At 55.4% G+C, this 24,530-nt stretch overlaps 2 protein-coding genes across 5 annotated transcripts; both read right to left on the bottom strand.

Moving 5' to 3' along the window:
* On the bottom strand, positions 1-12,974 carry KCNS1 (potassium voltage-gated channel modifier subfamily S member 1). 4 transcript variants are annotated; one of them, XM_031506539.3, is made up of 3 exons: positions 12,704-12,974; positions 6,841-7,833; positions 1-2,265 (listed from the first exon to the last, which is right to left on the bottom strand). In XM_031506539.3, exons 2-3 carry the CDS (start codon positions 7,804-7,806, stop codon positions 1,810-1,812), a joined length of 1,422 nt encoding a protein of 473 aa, XP_031362399.2. In that variant the 5' UTR covers positions 7,807-7,833; positions 12,704-12,974; the 3' UTR covers positions 1-1,809. The 4 variants fall into 4 exon arrangements, with proteins under 4 accessions (XP_031362399.2, XP_021383584.1, XP_085414151.1 ...); XM_021527909.3 differs by lacking the exon at positions 12,704-12,974 and adding an exon at positions 12,273-12,373; XM_085558025.1 differs by lacking the exon at positions 12,704-12,974 and adding an exon at positions 11,012-11,898.
* A 10,763-nt stretch (positions 12,975-23,737) lies between these two features.
* Positions 23,738-24,517, bottom strand: LOC110469310 (veswaprin-c). The gene is made up of 3 exons (XM_021527908.3): positions 24,360-24,517; positions 24,047-24,208; positions 23,738-23,890 (listed from the first exon to the last, which is right to left on the bottom strand). Exons 1-3 carry the CDS (start codon positions 24,472-24,474, stop codon positions 23,886-23,888), a joined length of 282 nt encoding a protein of 93 aa, XP_021383583.3. The 5' UTR covers positions 24,475-24,517; the 3' UTR covers positions 23,738-23,885.
* Between the last annotated feature and the right edge of the window lie 13 nt (positions 24,518-24,530).

The raw sequence follows: 24,530 nt of genomic DNA, 5'->3' as shown, positions 1-24,530 counted from the left end.
GCAGGTCATTGAGGTCTTTAATAAAATATACAGTATGCATCCCATGCATAGATAGAAAATTAATTTACATGCTCCTAATTATTTGCATAATGCTTTTTCATTAATAGATATAATTTACTCTTCACATTTGAATACATTTTGCTACTGGAATATTTATGTTGAGGAGGGGAAACTCCTTCCTGTATTCAAGTAACAGTGCAGCTGGAGCTGGTTGGAGCAGAGGGTGCTGCTCTCCAGTCCCAGCTCCCAGCAGGAATAAGCATGGAGCAGACCATGGAGTTGGTACTGGAAGACTTGATGATGCCAGAAGCATGAGCACCCTCCCATCCCACACCACCATCCCTTGGGGACCCTCCCTGAGTCCCACTGGGCTTGGAAAGGCTGGACCTGCACCAGTGTTGGTTTGGCTTTCCAGCAGATTGCTACAGGCAGAGCCAGCACCAGCAGCTGCAGCTGTGCTGAACCCCAGCCAGGACAAGCAGCAGCAAAGCCACGATCCTGGGGTCATCCTGCAGCCTTTAGGGTGTGTTTGAGGTGGTTTGGGATTGTGGGATGCATGTTTCTCCTGCTGAAAACAGGCATTGCTGGGTGCACTGCTCCGTGTGCCACAGGGCTGCACAATTTCCAGAGAGCAGGGGTGGGAGGGCAAGGAAGAGATCTGTAGGGAATTAATGCTGTGCTGGGAGCAGTCCCAGAAGTGCTCAGGTGGGCTGGGGGTCCAGGCAGGAAGGGTTTGGTGTTCCAGGCCAACCTCCCTGCCTGGCTGTGAGGTGCTCAGAGGCTGCAGTGACAAAAGCAGTGCAAGGTCCCCTCTGCCCCAGCTCTCTCCCTGCAGGGAACAAGTGAGGGAAAGTGAGTGCAGTGGCACTCCAGGAGCTCAGCTGCCTGTGAGGACACCTGGGGCAATGTGACCCCTTCCTTACAGCCCTCCTGGCCCTGAGACAGGGAGGGAAGAGACAAGATAAAGCCAGGCTAGGGGCTGAGGCAAGGGAGAGCAGGGCTTGGGGGACAGCCCCACTGGGGTTGGCTCCTCAGTTCCCCCAGCTTGACCCCTCTGACTGTTGCTGCCTCAGAGCTCAGTGTTGCTTCTGCCATCCTGGTCACCCCTGGGTGTGTGGGCAGTGTCCCTCCCCCACGTGTGGGCAGTGCTCCCAGCTGTGCCACACTCCCAGCACAGCCCTAGATCCCTGGGGATCCTAGCAGTGGCAGTGCAGGAGAACAGATAAATCCTAGCAATGGAAGGAAGGTGAGGTTCAGTCGATCCCACTGCAGGGGCTGGGGAGCATGGGGCTCACCCTCTACCTCTCCTCCCATACAGACTCATTCCTAGGCCCCTTTCCTTTATGGCTGGAGGGGCAAGTGAGCCTTTTGAGCCTTTTTCCAGCTGGGGGTAGTCAAGGCTGGGGCTGGAGTTGTCGACATGGCACAGGATCTGTAAGGGCTGCCAGCCTGGCTGAGGGCTGCCTGATCCGTGAGCTATTTAACCTCACCCTGGACAACACAAAACATTAGGGCAGAGGAAAACCCCTTTCCATACCCAGGGGCAGTGCCTGATCAGGGGTCACTTGTATTTCTTTTTTTTTGCCTCCCTTTCTGGCTGGGGTATATCCAGCACCACAACCTCCCTTTGCAGCCACGGGTGAGCAAGCTGAAGGCTGAAACACATCCAGGCAGGCACAGGAGCTGGAAGCATCCAACACCCACTGGGCATCTCCTCCAACCCCTCCTGTCCTTCCCAGGGCAGGGTGATGCCGTGTCCCGGTGCCGTGCTCACCGTGAGCAGGCAGGTCCCACGTGCCCCAGGGCTGCTCAGGGGCTGGGCTGGGCACCAGGGGTCAGACCAGGGTGCTCGGGGCTGTCCCTGCCCAGGGAGGTCTCGCTCAGAGCCTCCGAGTCTCGCCCATGGCTGGAGACACTCCCCACCTCCTCCGGGTCCTTCTTGCCGCTGTTCCTCACGGCCGCCTCCAGCGCCTTCTGCTTGCGGTAGAAGTGGGAGAACTTGTTGAAGATGATGGTGATGGGCAGTGCCACGACCAGGATGCCCCCCAGGATGCAGCCCGAGGCCGCCAGCTTCCCCGCCACGGTGACGGGCACCACGTCACCGTAGCCCACTGTGGTCATGCTGACCGTGCCCCACCACCAGCACGCCGGGATGGTGTCGAAGCCCACGTCTTCCTCCTTCTCAGCAGTGTAGGCCACTCCAGAGAACACAGAGACCCCCACGGCCAGGTAGAGCAGCAGGATCCCCACCTCCCTGTAGCTGTGCTGGAAGGCAAAGCAGAGCCTTGATCAGTGGGGGCCACTGAACAGGACACAGAGACCCCACAGTGCAAACACAGCCCTGCACAGACTCCCTGCACACCTCCACCAGGGACCTCAGTGCCTCCATCCACCTCTGCTGTGGGATGTCCTGCTCCAGGGCTGGGCTGGAATGGGGCAGGAGTGACTCACATCTGGAGCGAGTGGTGCAGCCAGGAATCATTCCTGGCACCCACAGCTGCCTCTCTGCACTCCACCAGGCTGCAAGTGCTGGGAGGGAAGACAGATCTGTGTTCCCCAGCCAGGGATGCCCGGCAGAGGCTGCTCCCCTGCTTCCAGCACCCACTCTGGCCTGATCTCGGCTAAAAATATTTAGCACATTTTCCTTTTCTCTTGGCAGGTCCCCAGAAACCACCTAATAGGCAGCCACTGAAAGGAGCAATTTGTACCTTCCTGAGCCGCTGGCACTGCTCACAGGGAGGACGTGGTCTCTGCTGCAGGCTCAGCTCAGCTCTTACCCAGGTCTCAGCCCAGGCTCCCTGGGGACCCCTGAGCCCCAGGGTCCCTCCTGTACCCCAACACCACTGAGCCTCAGCATTCATGAAACTCTTTGTTACAGACATGTAGGAACACCACATCAGAGATGACACAAAACCAAACATCCCTGCTCATCAGGGCAGAGCAGGGACCCACCCAGTGTCAGCATGGGCTGGTCTTAGCACCCATCCTACAGGGTGCTACAAGCCCCAGCTTGATAAGGTACAGCCCAAGGGGTCTGGAAGCCGTGATGGGAATAGAGCCACGGGACACCCAACTCTGATGGCAGTGGCAGGCAATGCTCCTTGAAGAAGACATAATTTCTCTGGTTTCAACCTAAACTTTGGTGCTGTGATCATTCTTTTTATATTCCTAATATTTGAACAAAGTATAAACCTGTGCCAGAAGCCCAGGGGGAAAAGGCAGTGGGCAGCTGGAGGACCAGGCAGCAAGTCATGCCAGGAAGGGACTGCCAGGGGACGGACTGCCACCACCATCCTCCCAGCACGCCTTGTCCAATCACTTTCTGACTGCCCTAAGTGAATTTCTTGGATGTTTCTGCCCACTGACCTGCCAGCTTGCTCTTCATCTTTTGGGGAAAGGAAAGCAGAGCTTTGACTGTTGGGATTTTTTCCCAGTCTCCTAACAAGCAGAAAATGCTTTATTGGAGACCACATAATGGCTAAAGGAAACAACATTTGAGCAAAGCAAACAGCAGCAGATGTGAGGAAAGGCTTCTGTGGTCAGGATGAGACTTAAAAGGACGTGGATCCATGGCAGGGAATGAGGAGACTTTGCTTAGACAGCTGGCAAAAGCTGCTCAGATAATTCCAGTAACACCAAATAGCGTCCTCTTCCTCCCCTTCCTCCTCCTCCTCCTGCTCCCTTTCTCCTGCCTCACCTGTGGCTGTGAATGCCCTCTAGCAGTGCCAAGGGAGCTCCTCGAGGAGGACAAACAGCTCAGAGCCAAGGGTGTATCCCTTGGCCAAGAAAGACCTGCTCGTGGCTGGAAGTTAACAGCAGGTCTGTACATCCCAGCTGGGGACCAGCAGCACCGAATAACCTCACACATTTTTTAAGAGTATCAGTTCTGGCCCTGGGATGTGTTGGAGGGGGAAGACAAAGGGGAAGTCAAGCAGCTCCATAGCTCCTGCTGCTTCAATTTACACACAGGGTCAGGGTTTGCAGCACAGGGAAGGCTCCAGAAACCTCCCAGCTGATCCTCGAGCACTGGCTGCCACCTCTTTGCAGCCCTTTATCTGCAAAGCTTGTGGTTTGCTCATTGATTGAGGGGGAAGGCAGCTGCAGCTGGGGTTTGGCTGGGATGAAGTTTTAGCCATGGTTTGAGTGGGATGCAGGCTTAGCCAGGGTTCAGATGGAATGCAGGTTTAGCCAAGGATCAGGTGGGATGCAGGCTTGGATAGGGTTTGGGTGGGATGCAGTTTTCACCAGGGTTTGGGTGGGTTGCAGGTAGCCAGCCTTGGGGCAGGCAGTGCTAGGTAATAAAAGACTCCAGCAAAAAGCCCTCCAAGCAGCAGAGTCTCCAGGTTCCTGCACATCTTTCCACCAGTACAGCAGAAGACAATCATAATGGAAGAGGCCACTCTGAGTGTTGGCAGAAATAGGAGTGTGGAGACCGAGCAAAGACAGCCCATGGCAGTGACAGCAGCTTGATTGGGTTGTGCAGCTCCAACCTCCTTACATACTTAGGTCCTGAGGGGACAGACAGCAACTCCTGAAGATCCCTGTATGTGCTGTAATTACCCAGGGACCAACATCCATCCACAGCCAGTGGAGAGGGGATCCAAACCCACACCCGTGGAGCTGCAATAGCAGAAATGGATGTCAGGCGTGGCGGGGAGGAAGAGCAGAGACGTGTAGGAAGCCTCTCCTCAAATTAAACATCCTGTGGATCAGGCCCCAAGCAATCTGAGGAGTGCTCAGGGTTTACGATGCACAAATGGCAGAATTCCCTCTGCTAGCACTTTCATGGCAAGGGAACAATCACTCAGCTTGCCAGAGCCATCGCTCCCACCTCCTGGCTGTTAACAGCCTTCACTGCTCTGCTCCTGCTTTCTGCTCTCGCAATAGGAAGTAAATTATTATTAACGAGACGTTGCAATTTATGTGCCCACTACATCACAATGCCAAGCTGCTGCATCAGATTTGTGTCTTTGCCCATCCCCACGTAGAGCTGGCGGCGGAGTCCCCAGGAAGGGGCACTTTCCAGCACGTCACTGGTGAATCAGCTGCTCGTCAGCAGCCAGAGCCGGGATGCTGCCGGCTCCCCAGATCTTGTTTGCTGCTTAGTAATATGCACATGAGTCCATCAGTGCCTGCTCTGCTGAAAGATGTTGTTCATGCTTGGATAGAGCACCAGCAGGACTTAGGGAGCCCTTTCCACGTGTGCAAGTTTACTTAAATTTCACCAGCAGTTTTACCTGGGTCTGTCACTTGTCAGTGTCCTTTCAAGGTGAGTGTTCAGAAGCAAGTATGATGCAAGGACTTCAGGCATCTTCATTTCAAGTAACCCACCCTGGACTCTGTTTACAGCAGGTTTTGAGGATGCCAAGAATATTTTGATGCTCTGTGGGCTCTGCAAGATTAGTCTGGGCAGAGCTGATGTGCGTCACAGCAGAAGCTGGCAGAAGACCTTTCCTGCTGCCCATCCTCACCCCCATTCCCACTCAGTGGTTGCTTTCCTCCGTGACTCAGCCACGGGAATGGGTCCAGCCCCAGCAGCTGAGACCTGCCGAGGCCAGAGCACCCCATGCCAGCCCTGTCACTGCTGCAGCAGCAAAAACAGGGTGTCCCCAGCTCCTCATCCTAGACATGGCCCTTCAGAGGGAGCAGCACCTGCAGCTGCAGCTCCCTCCCATGCCAGGCACTGAGTGGGAGGAGAGTGGCCCTTTGGTTGAATTCCAGGTTACAAAGATTGCTTCCTTGGCCATTTGTGTAGTACGCCGGTTGTTTGAAGGGGTAAAGCACAGGGATACTTGTGCAATTGCCCAGAGAAGAGGCAATGTTTGCCCTGGTGATCACCCCCCCGTGCCCAGCATGAGTCCCATGTGTGGTGGGGCATTGGGAGCATGTGTCACTCTGAACTTAAGGATTCCTATTGATGCAATCACCAAGAACCAGGGACAATTAAAGGCTGAGTTTAATTGGCCTCTGCAGCAGTCTGGATTTTCTGTATAAGCACAGGAGGTGAGTTTCCTTCTCCCCAGATTCAGGAACATGGCCCTCAGCAGAAGGGGGATGGAGGGGAGAGATGGCGAGGGTGAGCAGAACCACACTGGGTGTGGAAGCTGGTCCTGCTTCACCACTGAGCTGCAGTGATGGAGGTCTGGCTGCAGCAGCAGGATAGTGATGATTGCATTACAGATTTCAAGTTGCCCTTGGTCTCTCTGAAGAGGCCAGAGGTGCTGTGGGTGGGAGTCTGGAGAAACACAGCCTTGGGGCACGTTATGGGGGATGTGGAACCTCTCACCAGACCTGCAGGGATGCCATTTGTAGGTATACCTGAATCCTGGTCCTCCACTTGGTCAGCATTTCCTCCAGACCTTCCTCCTGAGGACCACATGGTCCTGGGACCAGCTTCCCCCAGCCCTGTATGCCAAGTTTTCCATCACACTGAGGGGCAGCTGCTGCAAACCCAGGCTCTGCTGAGGGCATAGAGCCTGCCTGGGGCTGGTTGTCCCAAGCCATGCAACTCACCCATTGCTTTTCTATTGCTGCTTTGTGCCAGTCCCAACCTCACTGTATCCTGAAGCATTCAAGTATCAACTTAGCCAAACCAGGATTTCTGTTTCCCTAAATGGGCAGACATCAGGGTTTGGACACTGGCCTCTGGTCAGCTGGCAGCATGCCCTTAGGAGGGTTCCCCTTTTCCCAGAATGGGGACAGGAGCATCCCTGAGCCATACACACTGGTGCTGGCAGACCCAGAGCTGCTGGCTGGCCTGCTACCTGCTCAGCAGGTCACTCTCAGCCCTGCTAGGCACTAGACTAAAGGAGCAGATAAGGAGATAGAGAGCCAGTTTACCTTCAAGGTGGCCCCCAGTGACCTCAGTCCAGTGGAGTGCCGAGCCAGCTTCAGCACCCGGAATATCCTCATCAGCCGAAACACCTGCACCACCTTGCCCAGGTTGCCCAGCTCCGAGTCACTGCCCATGGTCACATCCACCAGGAGGGTGAAGTAGAAGGGCAACACTGAGACAATGTCAATCAGGTTCAGCGGGTGCTTGAAGAACTTCCTGGGGTTGGGTGAGAGCAGGAGGCGGGAGGATACTTCGAAGGTGAACCAGGAGATGCAGAAATACTCCAGCTTGTGCAAGATGGGTTCATCGAGCACGTTGCCATTCTCATCCACCTCCTGGTACTCGGGCATGCTGTGGATGCACATGGTGGCTATGGACACCAGCACCACGCTGATGGACACGAAGCTGAAGAGTTTGCTGGGGATGGAGTAGCCGGGGTTCTCCATGGTGAGCCAGAGGCGCTTGCGCAGGTTGCCGCAGCGCAGGGTGCTGTAGCGCAGCAGGTCGTGGTTGATGTCAGAGATCTCATCAGGGGACGTGTCCACGCTGCTCACCTCACTCTCCTCATCCCAGTTGTGGTGCCGGCTCTCCAGCTTGCGCTCGTGGTAGCGGTAGCTGCAGCAGGAGTCCAGGAAGAATTCATTGATGCCCCAGTACTCGATCTCCTGGCAGAAGGAGAAGACGCACAGCTCCTCCATGACGTGCAGCTTCCCCGTCTGGTAGAAGTGGAGGACGTAGAGGAAGAATCCGGGGTTTCGGTCGAAGTAGAACTCCCTGGCGCTCACGTCGTAGTCATCGCAGAGCTGCAGGATGGACTCCTCCGAGTCGCAGGAGAGCAGCCGGCCCAGGCGGGTGTCGGGGAACTTGGAGAGGGCGCTGGAGCTGAGCCGCCTCCTCAGGCCCCCCACGTTGATGTTGATAACGTCCTCCTCAAAACTGGGACCCCAGTAATTTAAGGTCTTGTTGACCATGATCAGCAGAGCAGGAGCGGGTTCCACCTGTGGATGAGACAGCGGGGCTGGAGGGGACACAGGGCTCCCCCAGATCTGGGTGCTCCTGGGTTTGGAGCACTCTGGGGGGTGAGGAGGGATGTTTGCATTTTGACAAGCGAAGACCAAGGAGAGAGTAGGGGAGAAAAACAGCTTTAGACTGTTGTTCTCCTGTGGTATGGCAGCTAAAAAAAGAAAAACCAATGATTTTTCCATATGAAATTTTTCCTTGCTTTTTTTCCTCCTAAAGTTTCTCCCTTTGCAGGTTGTTAATGGCCTAAGGAAGGCAGTTTAATTCACCTCCAGCACCGCACCCATGGGGCTCTCCTTCTTCAAACAGGTAATTAGTCACTGAAGAGAAGATTTATTCCCCAAAGAGTCTCCTGGAGGAAAAATTAAATCTTGTCAAATCACCGCTGCTGTGATTCTGCCAAAGTGCTTTGTAGCCCCGCTACCTACGCTACTAATTAGACCTGGTCAGAAAGTCCTTAGATGGTGCAATCTTTCCAGCAGCACAGGCAGTTTTGCCAAAATCAAAGTACTGTCACAGAAGGTGTCGATTTTAGGGAAAATTTGAGAGGAAGAAGTGTCAAAACAATTCATCTGCCTGTTTTGTTTCCTCTTGTGTGTTCTGCCATGTAAAATATTAAGATTATTTTGATTATGTTGAAACATAACAAAAACATGATTCAGAACCATTGATGACTGAATAAAATCTGTATTTTGATGGTGAAATAAAAACCCAGAGTTTTGATTTCTATTGCATTTTAGTGATTTATAAGTTTCAGGGAGCTGATCCTTTTTGTGCAGCAGAAATTCTATTTTCTAATGAGAAAGAGTTAAAGCATGAAAAAAGGAGAAGCATTCCCAGATGCAGAGGCATTTACCTATCTTGACCAGAAATTTAGAGCGAAAAGGCAAATAAAATGTGTTGTGATCTTTATGCACCACCTTGAAATCTGATTTTCCCACCCACCTTTTTCATCAAAACAACCAGGGGACACATGGAGCAGCCCTGTACTCACAGGATCTCCCTGCTCTTGGCACAGAGTGGTGGGGTTTGAGGGACACTGCTTTGCTCTCTTGGTGGAGGAATTACAGTTTTTCCATTTTCTGTGTGTGTCTTATGTCATCCACAGGACTTTCCAAGGCTTTAGGGACTGCAGGGACACAGGGCACAAACAGGCAGCAGGAGCTGAGGGTAAAAAGGCTGCAGCCCCTGCAGTGATGCTGAGGTGCCAGCAGACCCCACAGAGGGGTCACACAGCAGCCACCGAGGCCCAAGGCCAGGTCAGTGACACGAGGTGGATCACACCACACAAGGTAGTCCCATGAGTTCTTCCTCATCAGCCATGTCCCAGGATTTATGGGGCAAACACCAGGGCTCTACCTGCTTTCCAGTCTGAGAACCTCGGTGTAAAAGCTTTGTCAGACGGGGAGGGACCTGGGGGACACAGTCACATCTAATCTGTAGGTCAGAGCAGAGCTGCAGAGGAACAGGTAATGGAGCCATGGTTAAGCCCCGGAGGTGTTTTCAAGCTGAGCTGGGCTGTGGGTGCAGGAAATGCCAGATTTGTGTGAAACAGCCTGGCAAAGGCATCTGCGAACTCCACTGCCTCTCCCGGCCAGGGCTCCTTAAAGACACAGCTTGCACCACCACCAGCACTTCCATTTCACCACGTCTGGAGGAGGCAACCAGCTGGTGATAAACCTCAGAGCTTAATGGACTCAATGTCTTGCCTTTCAAACAGGAGGGAAGAAGGAGAAGGATACATTTTTAAAGCTTATGCCAAAAGCCCGGGAGAGGAAGGGGTGTAAACCCTTCTTTCAGGGATAAATTGGAATTTCAGTGTCAGATTAGCTTTTCCAGAGAAGACATCACACAGCCCATCTGTGGGGTAGGGATGACTAATCCAGGTTCCTTCCAGAAGGATGCTCATGCATTCAGGCTATAAGCACACACACACAGATGGGGGGCCCTGGAAGTGCATCTGTGGATCCAGCTTATCCCAAAACCAGCCTCAGACTCTCTCTGCATCCTCCCTATAGAGCAGCCTCTCTGACAGGTCAGGCCACCAAAATCAAAGGCAAGGTGGTCTGGGGGCTGGGTTGGGGCACAGGACGGCCCAGGATGGCAGGACAAGCCTGAAGCATTACTCCAGCTCAGCTGGACCATCCCCAGCACACAGCTGTGGCTCTGGGTGAGACAGAGGCAGAAGGAGATGGCTCCTACCTCTCTCCCCGCTCAAAATTAAAAGGTGGGTGTCAGTACCCTGCAAGCTTTGTACCCCAGGGAAATCCCTCCATCCCTCCTGCACTGGAAGCAGAGCGAGGAGAAGGGTACCAAACTGCCAGAGATGTTCCTTTATGATGTTTGCTTATGAATAGACCAAATTATTTCTGCCCACATACAGCTTTCATCTAGGAATCTAAAGCAGCAATTAATAGTTTTATAACTCTCTTGCCTATTTGTTTCACGAAAAGCTAAGCTTAGCTTTAGAACAAAACTGGGCTTTGAACTGGGACCCAGTGTGATCTCCCATGTTGGACTATCAAAGCACATGTGCACCCTGTTCACATTTGCAGGGGTATCAGCTGGGAAACAGAAGCTTACTTTGGGAAGCTTGGGTAGTTTTTATTTAAAAGCCTGACGGACAGAGAATACAAATGTGTCTGTCTGGAATAAAGTGAATTTGCAAAATTTTCCTTTAGTTGACCCAAAATTTCCATGAATGATTGGAAAAAAGGAACAGAGCAAGCCAGTCTCTTTCTGATAGATGTTGAAATATATTGTAAGCTATTTTGAGACAACCGTCAGAATTACACAAGCCCAGTGTGAGCTGGGTGTTGGGCGTTCAAATTAATATCTATCTTGTGGAGGAAAAAATCCCTGGTATATGCATTTGTGACAGTAAGAATAAAATATAAAACAGATCAAGTATGTCTATAAGAAATGGTAGAAGAGTTTCCCTTGACAACATATTTTTTTTTTTCTCAAAGGCTTTCAAATGGAAGTTATGTATATTTATTCTACCTGGCAGAGGGAACTCAAGGGAATGGGAAGGAAGGTGCTAATAGACATTCAAGTGAGGATGCAGCAAGTGCAGGGAGCATTGCACGCAAGGTCTTTTCCAACCAGGTACAATGGATTTAGATTAACAGTCCAAATAAAAAACCCTGTACTTACAGCTCAGCGAGGCTTCCCAGCAGGGAGTCGTGTGGCTTGTCTCAAAGGAGCCATTAGAAATGCGTAGAGGAGGAGGAACCTCTTATCCTTTGCCTGTAGCCTACCCTAAATGCCCTGTCACCTGGGGCTTGTGACTGTGCATGTCCCAGGCGTGCAGGGGTGGTGGCTGCAAACCACTGAGGAGATCCTGTGCGAGATATCCATGGGACTGGGGTAGGACTGGGAGTCCCCTGCTGAGTACCTGAGGGGACCAGTGGGGCTGGGTGGCTTCCCAGCTCCTGCAGGGTGTCCCCATATGCTGGGACAGGACGGGGGGGGGGGGGGGGACACACCTGCTGTCTGGTCATCCAAAATTGCCCCTGCAGAGCCCCATCCCCACTGCTGAGCGTCTTCGTTCTCATCGGCTTGAAGATGCTCAGGACGGCCTTGGGCGGTGTAGGGGTTTGCCAGGCAGGCAGTGGGGAGAATGGAAGGGGGATTCCCACTACTGGCTGCTCCCTGCAAGCAGAGCACAAGCTGCTGCTGTATGGTGAGAGGCCACCAAAATGCTCAGGGCTGGAGATGGAGATGACGGGGGGACTCCCCGCTCGCCTCGGGTGCAGGAGAGGGTGATTGCCAAGAGCCCAGCGCTGTGCCAGCCTCCACTCCCGGCTCTCACGCTGAGCGTGCACAGCTCTCCAGAGGGACCTCCGTGCTCCGTTCCCCGGGAGGGGGAATGCAGCCCCCGGGGAAGGCAGGCTCCAGGGCGAGGGACTCCCCTACACCCGCCCGCAGAGGGACGGGGAGGAGTGTCCCTGCGACCCGGCACCCAGCGGCATCCCGGGGTGTGGATGCTGGCACGGCGGCTCCCCGCTTACCCCGGGATGTCGGTGCCTCGCTTCCCCGCTCATCCCTGCATGCCGCTCCTCCGGTTGCCCTCTCACCCCGGGATGCCGATGCCTCGGGTCTCCGACGCACCCCGGGGTGAGGACCCCTGCAATGCCCGAGGGCTCTGGAACCCCGGGTACCCGGGCTGCAGGTGCCCCGCTCCCTGCGTTACCGATCTTAAGGTCCTCGCCGCGCCCCGGGATGCCAGTGCCGCGGGTCCCCGGGATGTCGGTGCCTGCAGCTCCCCCGGGATGCCGATGCCGCGGGTCCCCACCCAGCCCCGGGATGCCGCTGCCCCGGTCCCCGCCCGCCCCGGGTGCCGGTGCCGCGGTGCCCGCGCTGCCGGTGCCCGCAGCACCCCGCTGGCGGAGCCCGGCCCCGCGCCGCCGCTCACCTGCCTCGGCGCCGCCCCCGCCGCAGGAGCGCGCCCGGCGCGGAGCCGTGAGCCCCGCGGGGCCGGCGGCGGCAGCAGCTCCGCGGGGCCGGGGTCCCGCCCGCCGCCCGGCCCGGTGCCGCCCTCCGCCCGCCCGCCGCGGGAACAGGCGGGGAGAGCCCGCTTCCCTATTCCCGGTTTCCAGTCCCCGGTTCGTGGCTGCCTCTGCCTCCCACCGGCCCCTCCCGAGCTCTGTACAGGGGACAGGGCTAAGGATGCCCGGGGAGAACCCACCGGACGAGACCAGCGACCTGATTTTGGCGAAGCCGGCTGCCAAGTCGGCACAGCTCCGTGCGAGGCTGGCGGTGTTCCCTGCGAAGGCACCACCACGGCGGAACCGAGCCGGGAATCTGGACCAGGCGAGGGTACCCCTGGCTTTCCTGAAGTCTTACCTGCTGGAAGTCCCTTGGAAGGAGGGAGAGCTCACGGGATGGCTGTGGCAGCCGCGCTGGGGGCACCCGTCTCACCCGGCCCTGAGCTGCCCCGGGTCTTTGCGAAGCTGCCCGGGGGGCAAGCGCTGCCCTTGGGGCTGAGCCCCCGGAGCCGGGAGTGCCGGGCGGTCCCGTGCCGAGCGCGTTCAGGCCGAGCCGGGCCCGGGCGGCGGTGCCGCCCCGCGCCGGGCACACGATGCACCCCTGCCCTCGCAGTCGCCCTCCGTGCGATCCATCTCCATCGTGCTCCTTGGAACGGGGAGTGTGCGGGGCACCGGGGCAGCCCCGCGGGGAAGCGCTCCCCTGGCTTGCTGAGCTCCTCGGTGTCGCTTCCAAGGCTCACTGGGAGGTGGGTGAAGGCAGCGAGCCCCGGGCACGGCACACGCTGGGTTCAGGTCAGCGAGCTGCCGCCGCCGCCCGGGGCCATCCCCGGACAGCCCGGGGAGCACCGCGAGCGCACCAGCTCCCCGGGAAGTCAGCTGCTGCAGCACAGGGATGGCAAGGAGAGGATGGGAAATGGACCTTCCCAGGGTGACGGCCGGGGCTGCATGTCCCCGCAGCGATGGCTCACTGCTCCGGCAGCAGCACAGAGCAGCTGTGTCAGACAGGCGGCTCGCACGGGGCGAGACTTCGCAGCACCCTCTGCATCCCTTCCATCGGCTTGCTGATTATAGTCCGAGGGGCTGGAGCCTGAGGGCTCTCAGCCTTCTCCAGGCTTGCACGAGGCGGACTGAGAGCTCTTTTTGGTGGCGAGCATCCTTCCCCCTGCCCGCATGCCCGCCTCCCGCGTGTGCTGCCAGTCCTGTCCCTGTGCCAGGCGGAGCTGGCCGCTGCAGGGCCATCAGCGTGTCTCCATGTGTGTGATGTGTCAGACTGTGTGTGCCTGTGCTTGTTTACATGGCAAGGAGGCAGCGGAGGGAGGGGGAAGGGATGACTTTGAGGGAGGCCTCAGAAAATAGGAAAAAAAGAAAAAAAAAAAAGCAGAGGGAAATTCCTCTGTTCTGTGATATGAAGCAAAGAGCATTTATTTTTATGGCAATTAGAGATGGCTGAGCATCCCTGGAAGCTGCAAGATAAACATGCCCATCTTTGTCTGCTCCAGGCAGCTGTGAGCCTGGCTGATGGTGGGTGCTGAGCCCCAGCAGGGCGCAGCCCACAGGGTAGGAGGAGGACTGGCTCCCACGTGGGGTTTTCTCTGCCTGTCACTGACATATGGTGATCAGGGTGAATTTTCTTTTCCCTTCTGAAAATAGTTCTCATCCAGCCATTTTTCAGGGAAGGAGCCGTGCCTGGTGCTGCAAGGGCGCCCACTCCATCTGGCACTTGGTGTCTGCACCAGAGCCCTGTTTATGCTCTACTACAGAGCAGACCTCAGCCCTGACCCTCCCAAAATCAGCTCTCCCAGTACAAGGACATTTGCTGAGTGTCCCTGGACCATGTGAAGGAGCTGAATCCTGAGTGGGAAAGGAGTTGACAGGGCTCTGTCCTTATTGCTCCCAGACTGGAGGGATTACCCTGGGAAGGAGCTGGAGAGACACAGAGAGGAGACACTTCCATGTCTCCTGCTGCAGCTCAAGGCTCTGGCTGGAAGCAACTGCAGAGAAGGGAAGTTCACTTCCCAGGCTGCAGAGGCCCTGTGCAGGTTTGTGATGGCATCGCAGCATCCTTCAGAGCGGACTTGGCTGCTGCATCAATGGCACCTGAGGTGAATTTTCTGCAAAAGTTCAGAGGCAAAAGGTTTGATTCTGCCACGAGCCGACCAGAGCCTGTTGGTCTGCCTTCACACTGACACTGGCAAGCTGTGGCAGGAAAGGGAAACTCCCACTTTAAGGCTGTTTTCCAGTGAATTGAGGTGTAAGGGCTGTTCCTTGGCACAGTTGTTTGCAATGGCCCTGGTAAAGTGCAGCTCCCCACAGCACGGGCCAGCCCTGTGCCTCCACTGCCACTCCTGAACTAACTGGCAGTGATGTGGAGATGGGAACATGCAGAAAATCAGGTCAGCTGGAAATGCCTCGCCATCTCTTCCTTTCACGTCTCCCCCCATCTTCCTCTCTAGAGGAAGGCGAGTCTCCGCCCGCCGAAGGCCGGGGTGGATTATGTCGATAACCACATGGCAAATCCTCCACGCAGGCACAAGGGGCAAAACCTCTTGCTGTGGTCTCTTCTGCAGCCTGGAAGCAAATCGCAGAGGCAGGGTGAGTCTGAAGCCAGCAGCCATTTCAGTGCTGCAGTGAGTCATCCCAAAAGGCGCTCAGCTTGTGGCAGCTCCCTTCCTTTCTTCTTTTTGCCTTTTTTTTTTTTTTAATAGCTGATGTAGCAATAAATTAAAAAATAGCAGGAAATACATATGAATATAGCATGTCTCCAGAGCTCCTCTAATTAAAAGAAAAATCTTCAAGCACTTTTGAGCCCCTTGGATATCTGTTGTGAAAGGCTGGAGCCGCTGGGTACCTGCCACGTGGGAGGTGGGATAGAGCAGCGCACCTGCGAGTGCAGGGGGATCGCGGGGCTGGCGGCTGACAGGGGCTGATTAATGCTGGGGACATGAGCACAAAGCATTTCCCAAAAAGTCCTTTCCAGAGGGAAAGAGCTAAATTAGGGCAGGCGCAAAAGCCTGGTCTTGTGTTTCTCAGTGGCAAAGACTTAATACTAAATACATGGGCTTTCCTTAATGCTGTTATTTCCTGGTGGTTTCTGTGCTCGCTGGTGCGTTTGTTCCCCGAGCTATGGGAAGGGGTTGCTCCAGCCAGAGGGGCTTGGGCTTTTCCTTCCCATGCCATTGGCTGTTCCCATTCTTGCGCTGTCAGCTGTCCCAATTTCCATGCCTCTCCCTGGAGCCAGTTCATGGGGGGGCAGGAGAGGAAGCAAGCTGTGATGACAGCATCCTCTGAGCAGGAGGAGAAAAGTGGGGACACAAATTCCATGGGATTCCATCCCTACAACTCCCATCTTTCACCCAGAGCCGCTGGGTGTCTGTAGATGCTGCTGACAGGGGGATATCAGCCTGCTCCATGCTGGAAATTAATTAACCAGCTTCATTCAGTCTCTGGAGCCCTTGGATACACCTGCATATCCAGCCCCCTGCAGAAAGGTGATTTGTTGGAACCCATCTGCAGCAGGCCTGGGACAGGCTCTCAGTATGGCCTGCAATAGCCCATCCCTCTGACAGCCTGGAACTCTTCTGGACTTGAGTGTTACTGAGCTCCCTGGGTGCCTGAGCCAGGAAAGATTAATGAACATTCACTGAATGTGCTGGGGACCTTGACTTGCGTTTGGATTCTGAAACTCTAACAGGAAACATGAGAAAATCCGGAGAGTTGTACCAATGCAGTGGCTATTTTTTATAGAGATGGAGAGCCTCTGGTGAGGGAGCAGGGAGATGCTGCAGTGTAAGGTCAGGCATTTCAGAGCACTGATTTACTATCTGGCGAGTTCCCACATGCCTTGAGCATATGGATTGCCTCCATCTTACAGCAACCTGCAGTCTCCACGTGCTGCATCCCCTCTGTCTCTGCTCCAGGTTGTCTCATCATCCTCCAGGACCCAGGACACATTACCAAAACTGAATTCATCAAAAAAAAAGGCTATTCCCATGCTCATCATTAACCTGTTGGAGCATCTTGGGCCAAGGCTTCCCATGGGCCAAGCCCTCTCCAGACCGTTCCCAACAGAGCTAGGAGCTGCCACGGGTAGGGATGCTGGCAGAAGAGCAGCATGGTGTCAGAGGAGAGGTCAATGTCAGGACTTGCTTTGTTCCCTGACACCCATCTTTGTTGTCAGGGTCAGTCTGGTCACACTTCATTTACCAGTACAGAGAAAGCCAAAAAACGCAGTCATCATGGCCATACCTGCACAGACAGCATGGGCTCACTTCCTGGATTCTCTGCCAGGAGAGAGACAGGTGAAGATGGAAGCACAACTTTAACTGCAATTAAATCTTACAATAGTGCAGGTAGAATGCTGCAAGTAACCAAGAGTGCAGCCAAGCTTTGACTCTCCACAGGCTCGTGCAGTGAGGACACTTGCCCTGCATTTTGCTTTTGATAGCTGTGCACAGCCAAGGCCATGGCCATGGCCATGGAGGCAGCCAGAGGTGGCCTCTGATTCCTGCCAGCAAGGCCAGGCTGGGTGGAGCAGGGAGCTCCCCACCTGCTGCACCGCACGTGGAAATGCCTTATAAACTAGTATTTAGGCAAATTGGAAATCAGTCTTTTCATGCAATATGGGGGTCAATTAAAGGGTGATTTCCCTGCGATTTATCTTATCCTGTGGATAATTTCATCCCTCACCCAGGTGAGGGCTCAGCACTGGTGGAGGCTAACCTGCCCTGAGGCTCTGCCTCTCCACCAGAGCAGGAGACAGAGAGTGGCCACTGGGTTTGGGGCTCTGCAGTCTCTGCCCAGCTGTGATGACACAGCTGAGAATTTCACAGCTGTAAATTGCTGGTGAATTATCACTATGGTAGTTTTGCATGTGCCCTGGTGGTTTGAGGCTCTGGGTGAACACCCTGCTCCCATTCCAGCTCTGCTTCAAGCTGCCTCTGTGCTGACAGGGATGAACACGCAGGGACAACTACAGCTGGAGATGCTTGGGTGCAGGGAAGGGTCTGCTCTCCTGTCTCTGCAAGGATGTTGTCTTTTGGGCTCTGTGCAGAAGGTTCAGGCAGTGCTGGGAGTGGTGAGAGAGCTCTGCTGCCAGAGTGTCTTCAGGTCTTGAGCCTCTGAAGGATGCCAGGGACTTGCTGGTTCCCTCCACCCCATCTCTGCCTCTCCCTCCTTTAGACATCAGCACAGCATGGGCAGGACCCCTCAGTCCAAGGAGGAGGATGTGGGGCTGGAGATGCTGGAGCACTGAAGAGTGGGGTGACACCCAGGGTTGCAGGGTGTCTCTGGGGGGCCAGACTGGTGTGGAACCCCCTAAGCCCCCCAGGTGCCTTGGCAGCAGATCAGCCGTGCTGTGGCTCTGTGGTTCAGGGCTGGTGACTCACTGCCAGCCCTGGGAGGGGGGAGCAGGGTGTCTGACAGCTCCTGAGTCTCCTGATAGATATTCCTCTGCTGCTGCATGGAGAATCACTGCTGTCTCCATGTCAGAGCCCAGGTTTGCTATGCTGGCTATGGATTTTTCCCTGCTGCAAAGCCATCCTTGCTGCTTGGCACTAGATTTTTGTAGTTTTGAGGGGTTTTTTTACCAGAAATATTTGAGCAAGCTGCAGAAGAGAAGCCAAGGATTCAGGATGCAGGTGGATGAGAGCTTGCTGGCTGAGTCTGGATGGCTGGGGGAGACACAGGCCCTTTGCTCCTGCAATATGCATTCAGGATTCCACCTTTCATTGTCTTCTTCCACCAACTGCAACACTGAGGGCACCACTCGTTCTTTCATTGATCCTGATGGAGTTCAGGGCTTGCCTTTCTTAGGCAGATTCAGGTACCAAGAGAGAACACATCTACCTTCTTTCCAAACTCTTGGAGCAGTGGAAGTAGCATTTGTGTCCCGAGAAGATGCCTGTTGGTTTGCTGGGATGCAGCGTGGCATCCAGGCAAAAGCCCTGTTTGCCTGAGCCCTGGAAAGAGCCTCCTGATGACATTTCAGGAAAGCATTTTCCTATTTTTAGAGTCCATCGTGCACAGAGGCAGGGAGATAGGATTCCCAAACTCTTGCAGAAAGCAGTTGTGCATCTCGGGATGCTCGGAGCAGCAGCCCTGGGGCTCCTTAACACGATCCAGTCCCAGGAGCTCCTGAAGCAGAAAGCTATTTGGGCATTTGGGCAGCAATCCACTGCCTCTTTCAGTCTCTGCTGGGTCAGGCTCTGACCATGCTGGGTGCTCCTCTGACTGGCACCACATCTCTGATCTGGTCCTTGAAGGTCCCAACCTTCCCGTTCACCCGGCTGTGCAGGAGCACAACAGGGCGCTCTGCCATGCTCTGCTGCTTTTGCCCATCTCTCCCTGATTAATGTGAAATCCAGCCTCATGAATGATTCATGAAGCTTTATTTAGTCTAATGATTTCTGACATCCACTGCCTGGGAATAGCATTTTGGGACAGACCGTTTGCGACCAGCGAACTCCAGAAATAGGGAGCTGACGTTTATCCCAGCTGAACAGGGAGCATACAGAAGGGGAGGGAGGGGTTGAAGCAGCCCTGCCTCCTTCTCAGGGAATCACAGGTTGCTTCCTAATTAGCCAAATGTGTAAAAGCTAAATATTGACATCGCGTTGCAGCTCCCTGTGTCTTGCCATCACATTGCATGTTATTAACCTACATAATGTCAGGGAAAGGAGCATCTGTGTGTGCCTTGGCACAGGCAGGGATGGAGAGACAGGAATTCCCCCGTGCAGCACTGCTGGTGGGACCTGAAGGAGCTGGGAAATGGATTCCCCTCTGCAGCTGGAGCTGGGGAGAGAGAGAAGCTCGCTGGGCTGCCCTATAGCATAAACACCCACCCTTCTCTTCCTGAACACTTGGCTGTAGGGAGACACTGGTTTCAGCTGGGAGGGGCTCTCTGCAGGTGAGCAGCCCCATTTGGGAGGGGTGTGCAGGTACCTTTGGTCCTGTGCTGGTGGATTTGGGAGCGGTGGTGAGTTTACAGCCATGTGTGGGCCACAGGGTGGGATCTGTGCTGCAGCGAGCCGGGGCTGGTGCAGGGCTGGCATCTATGGGAGCTGCTTTCCTCCCTGCAAACTGCTTCATGTGAGTCTCAGAGTTGCCTTTGCCAGAGCTGTTATTTGTGGAACATCCCAGCTGCTTGGCTGAACACAGACATCAGCCTCTCTGAGGGACTGTGGAGGGAGTGCCCTGCTGAGAGATGGGGCTGCAAAGAGGGCAGGGATGATGGAGCCCAGCTGCCCTGCCTGCCATGGGACACAAGGAGGCCCAGCTGCCCTGCCTGTGCCACTGCCAGCCTCCTGCTGAGCCCTCACATGTGTCTTCATGCAGTGTGGCTTGCTGCAGAGGAAGGAGATGTCTCCTTTCCTCTCTTTCTGCATGGGGAAAAGGATTGCTGGCATGTAGGCATCTCTCTCAGCTACAGGGTGCTGTCAGTGCCTCACCTTTTTTGCCTTCCTTTTGGCTCCCTGGCTCAGGGAAGTCCTGCCACCATCTGAAAGGCTTCCTGGGTGTGCACAACCTTGTGCAGCTGCAGCAAAGAGCAGCCTGCTGAGGATTCCTGGTGGGATGGAGGGGGATGGAGCCAAGCAGCTCAGCACAGCTCTGCTGCCTCTTGGCTGGGGCAGGCAGAGCTGTTCCCTGCCAGACTGAAGGCCTCGTCACAAGCAGCTTGTGGGCTTTGGCAGCACTTTAGGCAGGAGAGAAATCACAACAGGCTGCTCTGGCATCCCTCAGCCCTGGCTCCATCCCCTGCCAGCCCCCACAGCTCTGGGGCTCCCCACCGTGCAGGGGGCTGGGGCAGTGCACAGCTGGGCTGATGTGCCAGAGGCAGGCAGAAGGGACAGCTTCCATCCCTGCCCTAAACGTGCCCTGGTGGCAGACACTGCCTCCCCCACTGCGCAGTGCCAGGGCTCCCCTCTGCCCTCCCAGCACGCTGGGAGCTGGTGCCCTGTGTTGCTGTTCACTGGCCAGGGTGGGAGGGCACTGGGAAAGGTTACTGGTGTATCCTGGCCATGTAAGACACTCCTGTGTCCTCAGAAAGAAAGTGCTGGAGGGCGTCAGCTGGTGTGAGACAGCTCTGGCCCAGGCCACTCCCTCCCTGCCACTGGAGAGGGTCTAGGTCCAGGTGAGGAGCTGAGTTTGTGTAAAACATCCCACAGACAAAAAAAACAGAGTGAATTCATACATTTTTTAGCCTTTAACTGTGAGGATGATTTGTTTTTCTGCAGAGCTGTGTATCTATTCATTTTATGGTGAGGAGCAGAATGCTGTTGACTCCTTTTCCCTCCTGGAATATTGCTGCCCCTCAGCAGGAATGATGAGGGCTGTGCACAGCTCCTGACCATGGGCAGAGCTGCTGCTGAGTGGATCTGCTCTGCCCAGGGTATTTTCTCCTCTGGAACTAATGTGATTGCTGAGATCCTGCTGGAACTACAGATTCTCACTACTAGGCCAGGCTAGTTAAATAACCCTCCCCTTTCAAAGGCTGTCAAAGCTGTAGTAATACTTATTAGGCTGGTTTGAATAATCTCTTGAAAAGGTCTCACATGACCATTGAACATCAAACTGTTCTGTATTCAGACCCCAACCACCCAGTCTTCTGAGCCAGACCATAATGTATGCAGGGGGAAGCTCCAAGAAAATATTTAAGATGGTCTGCAGTGCTGTGGGTGAGACCTGACTTCTCCATCCTACGTCCTGTGTACATTTCAGAGTGGAACAAAGGACTTTGTGTGGAGCAAGGATGCTCTGTGATGCTGATGGAGACACTCTGAATCCCATCCCTGGATGTTGGGGAGTGCTGGATGTTCCCTTTGGGAATTGTCCAGAAGTGACTGGCCTGAAAACCTTTGCTTTGAGGGAAGATGGAGTAAGCCAGACCTGTTGCCCACCTGCAGTGGTGCTGCTGCTGTGATGTGCCATGATGGATGTTTCTGGCTCAAGGCTGGGCCCTTGAGTGCAGCCTTTGTCCACATTCCCAGCACCAGGCCTGGTGAGCCTGTCCCAGGAGAAGTCCTGAGGCCCCAGGCAGAGAAAATGAGCACTTTCCTCTCCAGGCTGCTCTGGCCTTGGGCAAAGAGGCACAACACTCACTGCTTTTCCCAGTGTCTTGCTGGCACCTACCTAGGACAAAGAGGGAAATTCCCTTCCTCCCCAGAGGCCTGAATCAAAGGACTTCAGCCAATGCACACTGCCAGGAGCTTGTCACATTCGGTGATCCTGACCTATGGGTGTTTTGGTGCACTGCCCAGCTCCTCCCAGGTGGGTGCTGTTCCATGGAGGGGGTAGAGATAAGTCTAATCCAGTGCTGGAAGCTGCCCAGGCTCCCCAGCAGAGCTGGTGATAGCTGGAAATGCTGTGCCTGGGAGGCAGGGACCTGTGCCTGGGAAGAGAAAGGCAGAGGATTTGTTGACACAGCTGCAGGTGAAGGCACAGTTGGTGTATTGCCTCTGGGAATTCTGACTTGCAGGGCTCCAAAACAGAAAGCAGCAGGACTGAGACAGACTAGATGTCCCCAGAGCATCCTCTGGCCCAAAGTCACCTCCTCCTGCCTTTATGGCCAGCAGCTGTGTGACAGTGGTGACATGAGCAAAGCTGTCTCAGGGCAGGTAGAGGGACACAGGGAGATCTGGGGGCCTCAGGCAGCAGGTTTTGGGAGGATGAGCCCTTCCTGCCATTTCCTTGTGTCTGCAGAGGAGCTGTGGCCCTGGGCACGGCATGCATACAGTCCATAAGGTTATGCAGGGCCAGCTGAGAGGCACCCCATGCCTGGAGCTCTGTGCTTAATCAAACCAATTAGCAATTTAATCTTGTTAACAAACCAAGATAATTGCAGCATTATCAAATTAGCCGGCTGTATGGAAATGCCTGCTTAATAGCTGATAATGGCTGGTGCTGGTGCAGGAGGAGGGCTGCGGTGTGTGACTGATGAGCGCGGGAGGTGCAGCCAGGCTGCTCTGCCCCGGGCAGTGCGGGATGCGGGGATGGCTGCGGGAGCTCCGGGCTCAGCCCCTCTCAGCCCCGGCTTGTGTGGCACAGCTCTGCCCGTGCACAGCGCTGGGCTGCTGTCAGGGAGAGTTTTCCCCTGCAAGGACCCTACACTGGGCAGAAGCATTGTCTGGTTTTACACTGGCTTTGGCTGATGAGCTCCCAGTTCTTGCTCTGCCTGTCCCTGCTGGATCACCGGGTGTTTTCAGCCGCATGAGCTCTCCGGTTCTCTCAGCCCTCCCGTGGCCAGGCTAAGCAAAGAGTTGTTTTTTTCACCATAGGGCTTCCTCCTTCTCAGTCAGAATAATTTCTGAGTCTTGCCTCCTCCCAATTGCTCCACAGAGATGTCACCTACATAGACATGACCATAGAAGGACTCACTCCAGCAGATGCTCTCCCCAGTCTCAGCCAGGAAGTTTCCAGCATCTCCCATGGACCGTGCAAGGTGTCAATCCCACAGCCAGAGTCTTCATCCTGCCGTGTTTGCAGATGGTTTAAAATCTGGCCAGCTGGTGCTGCTCTGCTCGTGCCTGGCCATGGGGATCATTAGCCCAGCTCTTACACAGCAGCAGTCTTCTCTCGGTGTGTGCAGACAGAACAAGCTCCTCCCCAGTCTGGGCTGGGACTGGTTGTTGAGAATGGGATATTCTCAGCAAGCCTGGCATCAGCAGTGGGCTGGGGAGGGCTGGCAGGCTCCTCTGAGCATTAGGCTGGGTGATGCTCTGCCCCTGCGGTGGATGGTGGCACTGCCTGCTTGTGCCACGGCAGAGGCCAGCAGGTCCCTCGGGCTGCACACACTCTCTTCTGCTGATGTTTGTTGGCATTTCCTGAAGTTTTGTCCCCAGCACTCAGCTGTACGAAAATTACAGGAACCCCTTGGAGCTATGATTTTATTGCCCTGGCTTGAGGCTTTCCCAGGCAAGATTCTTCAGCTGAATTTTCCCCACCAGCTCAGGTTCAGTGAGGGGTTCAGCACCAGCTGGGGTTTGCGCCTGTGTAACCCCATCCTCTGCTCTCCAGATGAGCCCCAAGCAGGGTATTCATAGGGGGGCTCTGCCTTCTGTGTCCCCCTGGGCAGGCAGGGTCAGTGCCCTTCCACAGCCCTGTCCAGCTGGGAGGGCCTGGAGCACATTCTGCTCTCCAGGGCCCCTTGCAGGCTTCCAAAAGCAACCTGGCACGCTTTGTTCCAGTCTCTTGCCATTGCTCTCTCCTCCTGGAGGCTGTGTGCCTCTGGATGGATTTTGTCCCCCAAGCCAGCCCCTAACCACACTGTGGGCGTGAAGACAGATTGTTTTCATCCTCTTTCCCCAGAAGAAGAAATTCTGAGGTGAAAGCAGCAGTGGGACGTTGTGCCAGGATGGAGAGAGGAGGTTGGGAAAGGAGTCACACATCACAAACGCCCTTGGAAAAAGCCTTTTTTATTTGCTAAAAGAGTGGTGAGGGAGAGGGGAAGGGGGTGGCACAGAGCAGCAGCTGTCACAGAGCGATCCTGGAGCTGAGCTGGGATGGCAATGCTGAGATGACCCTCAGAGTATCCTGGAAGCCGGAGCTCACACTGGGAAAGGGAGAGAAGGAAAGAAGCTGGGTGTGGTGCTCCCCCCAGCCCCATCAGTCACCCTGCAGGACGGAGGGTCCTGGCAGCCGGGCACAGCGCCCTGCCCAGCGAGCCCAGCCGTGCTGCCGTGAGCAGCCGGGGCTGCCGAGCTCCTACCGTAGGTGACGGGGATTTTGGGCGGCTTGGAGATGCATTTCCTCCCGCAGAAGGTCTGGCAGCACTTCTTGCCGCGGGGGCAGTGCCGGTCGGTGAGGCAGTGGTTGGGCGGGTTGTGCAAGGCGCAGATGAAGCGCACGGGCGGGCAGGACCAGGCGCTGCCTGCGGCAGGAGGGATGGCTTGGCTCCGGGCAGCGGGGGGCACCGGGCAGGTGCTGCCCGGCCAACACCCCTCTCCCCTCCCACATAAACACGGCTCCTCCGCAGCGCCTGAGCTTTGCCTCCCCGTCCCTTTTCCTCGGACATCTCCTACCTGTTGGCAGTTCTGCCCAGAGGATGAGCATCCCCACCAGGAGGAGGGCGGCCACCGCCTTCATGCTGCCGTGTCCCGGAGAGGTGCGAGCGTCAGAAGTGGGGGACAGCAACATTTAAACCCTTGGGGAGGGTGGGGCTGGGGAGCGGGGCTGGGCACGGGCCAATGTTT

This window comes from Lonchura striata, chromosome 20 (assembly GCF_050655825.1).
Source record: "Lonchura striata isolate lonStrDom1 chromosome 20, ASM5065582v1, whole genome shotgun sequence".
In the NCBI taxonomy this organism is placed as follows: domain Eukaryota; kingdom Metazoa; phylum Chordata; class Aves; order Passeriformes; family Estrildidae; genus Lonchura; species Lonchura striata.
This window is presented reverse-complemented; position numbering and strand designations above follow the sequence as displayed.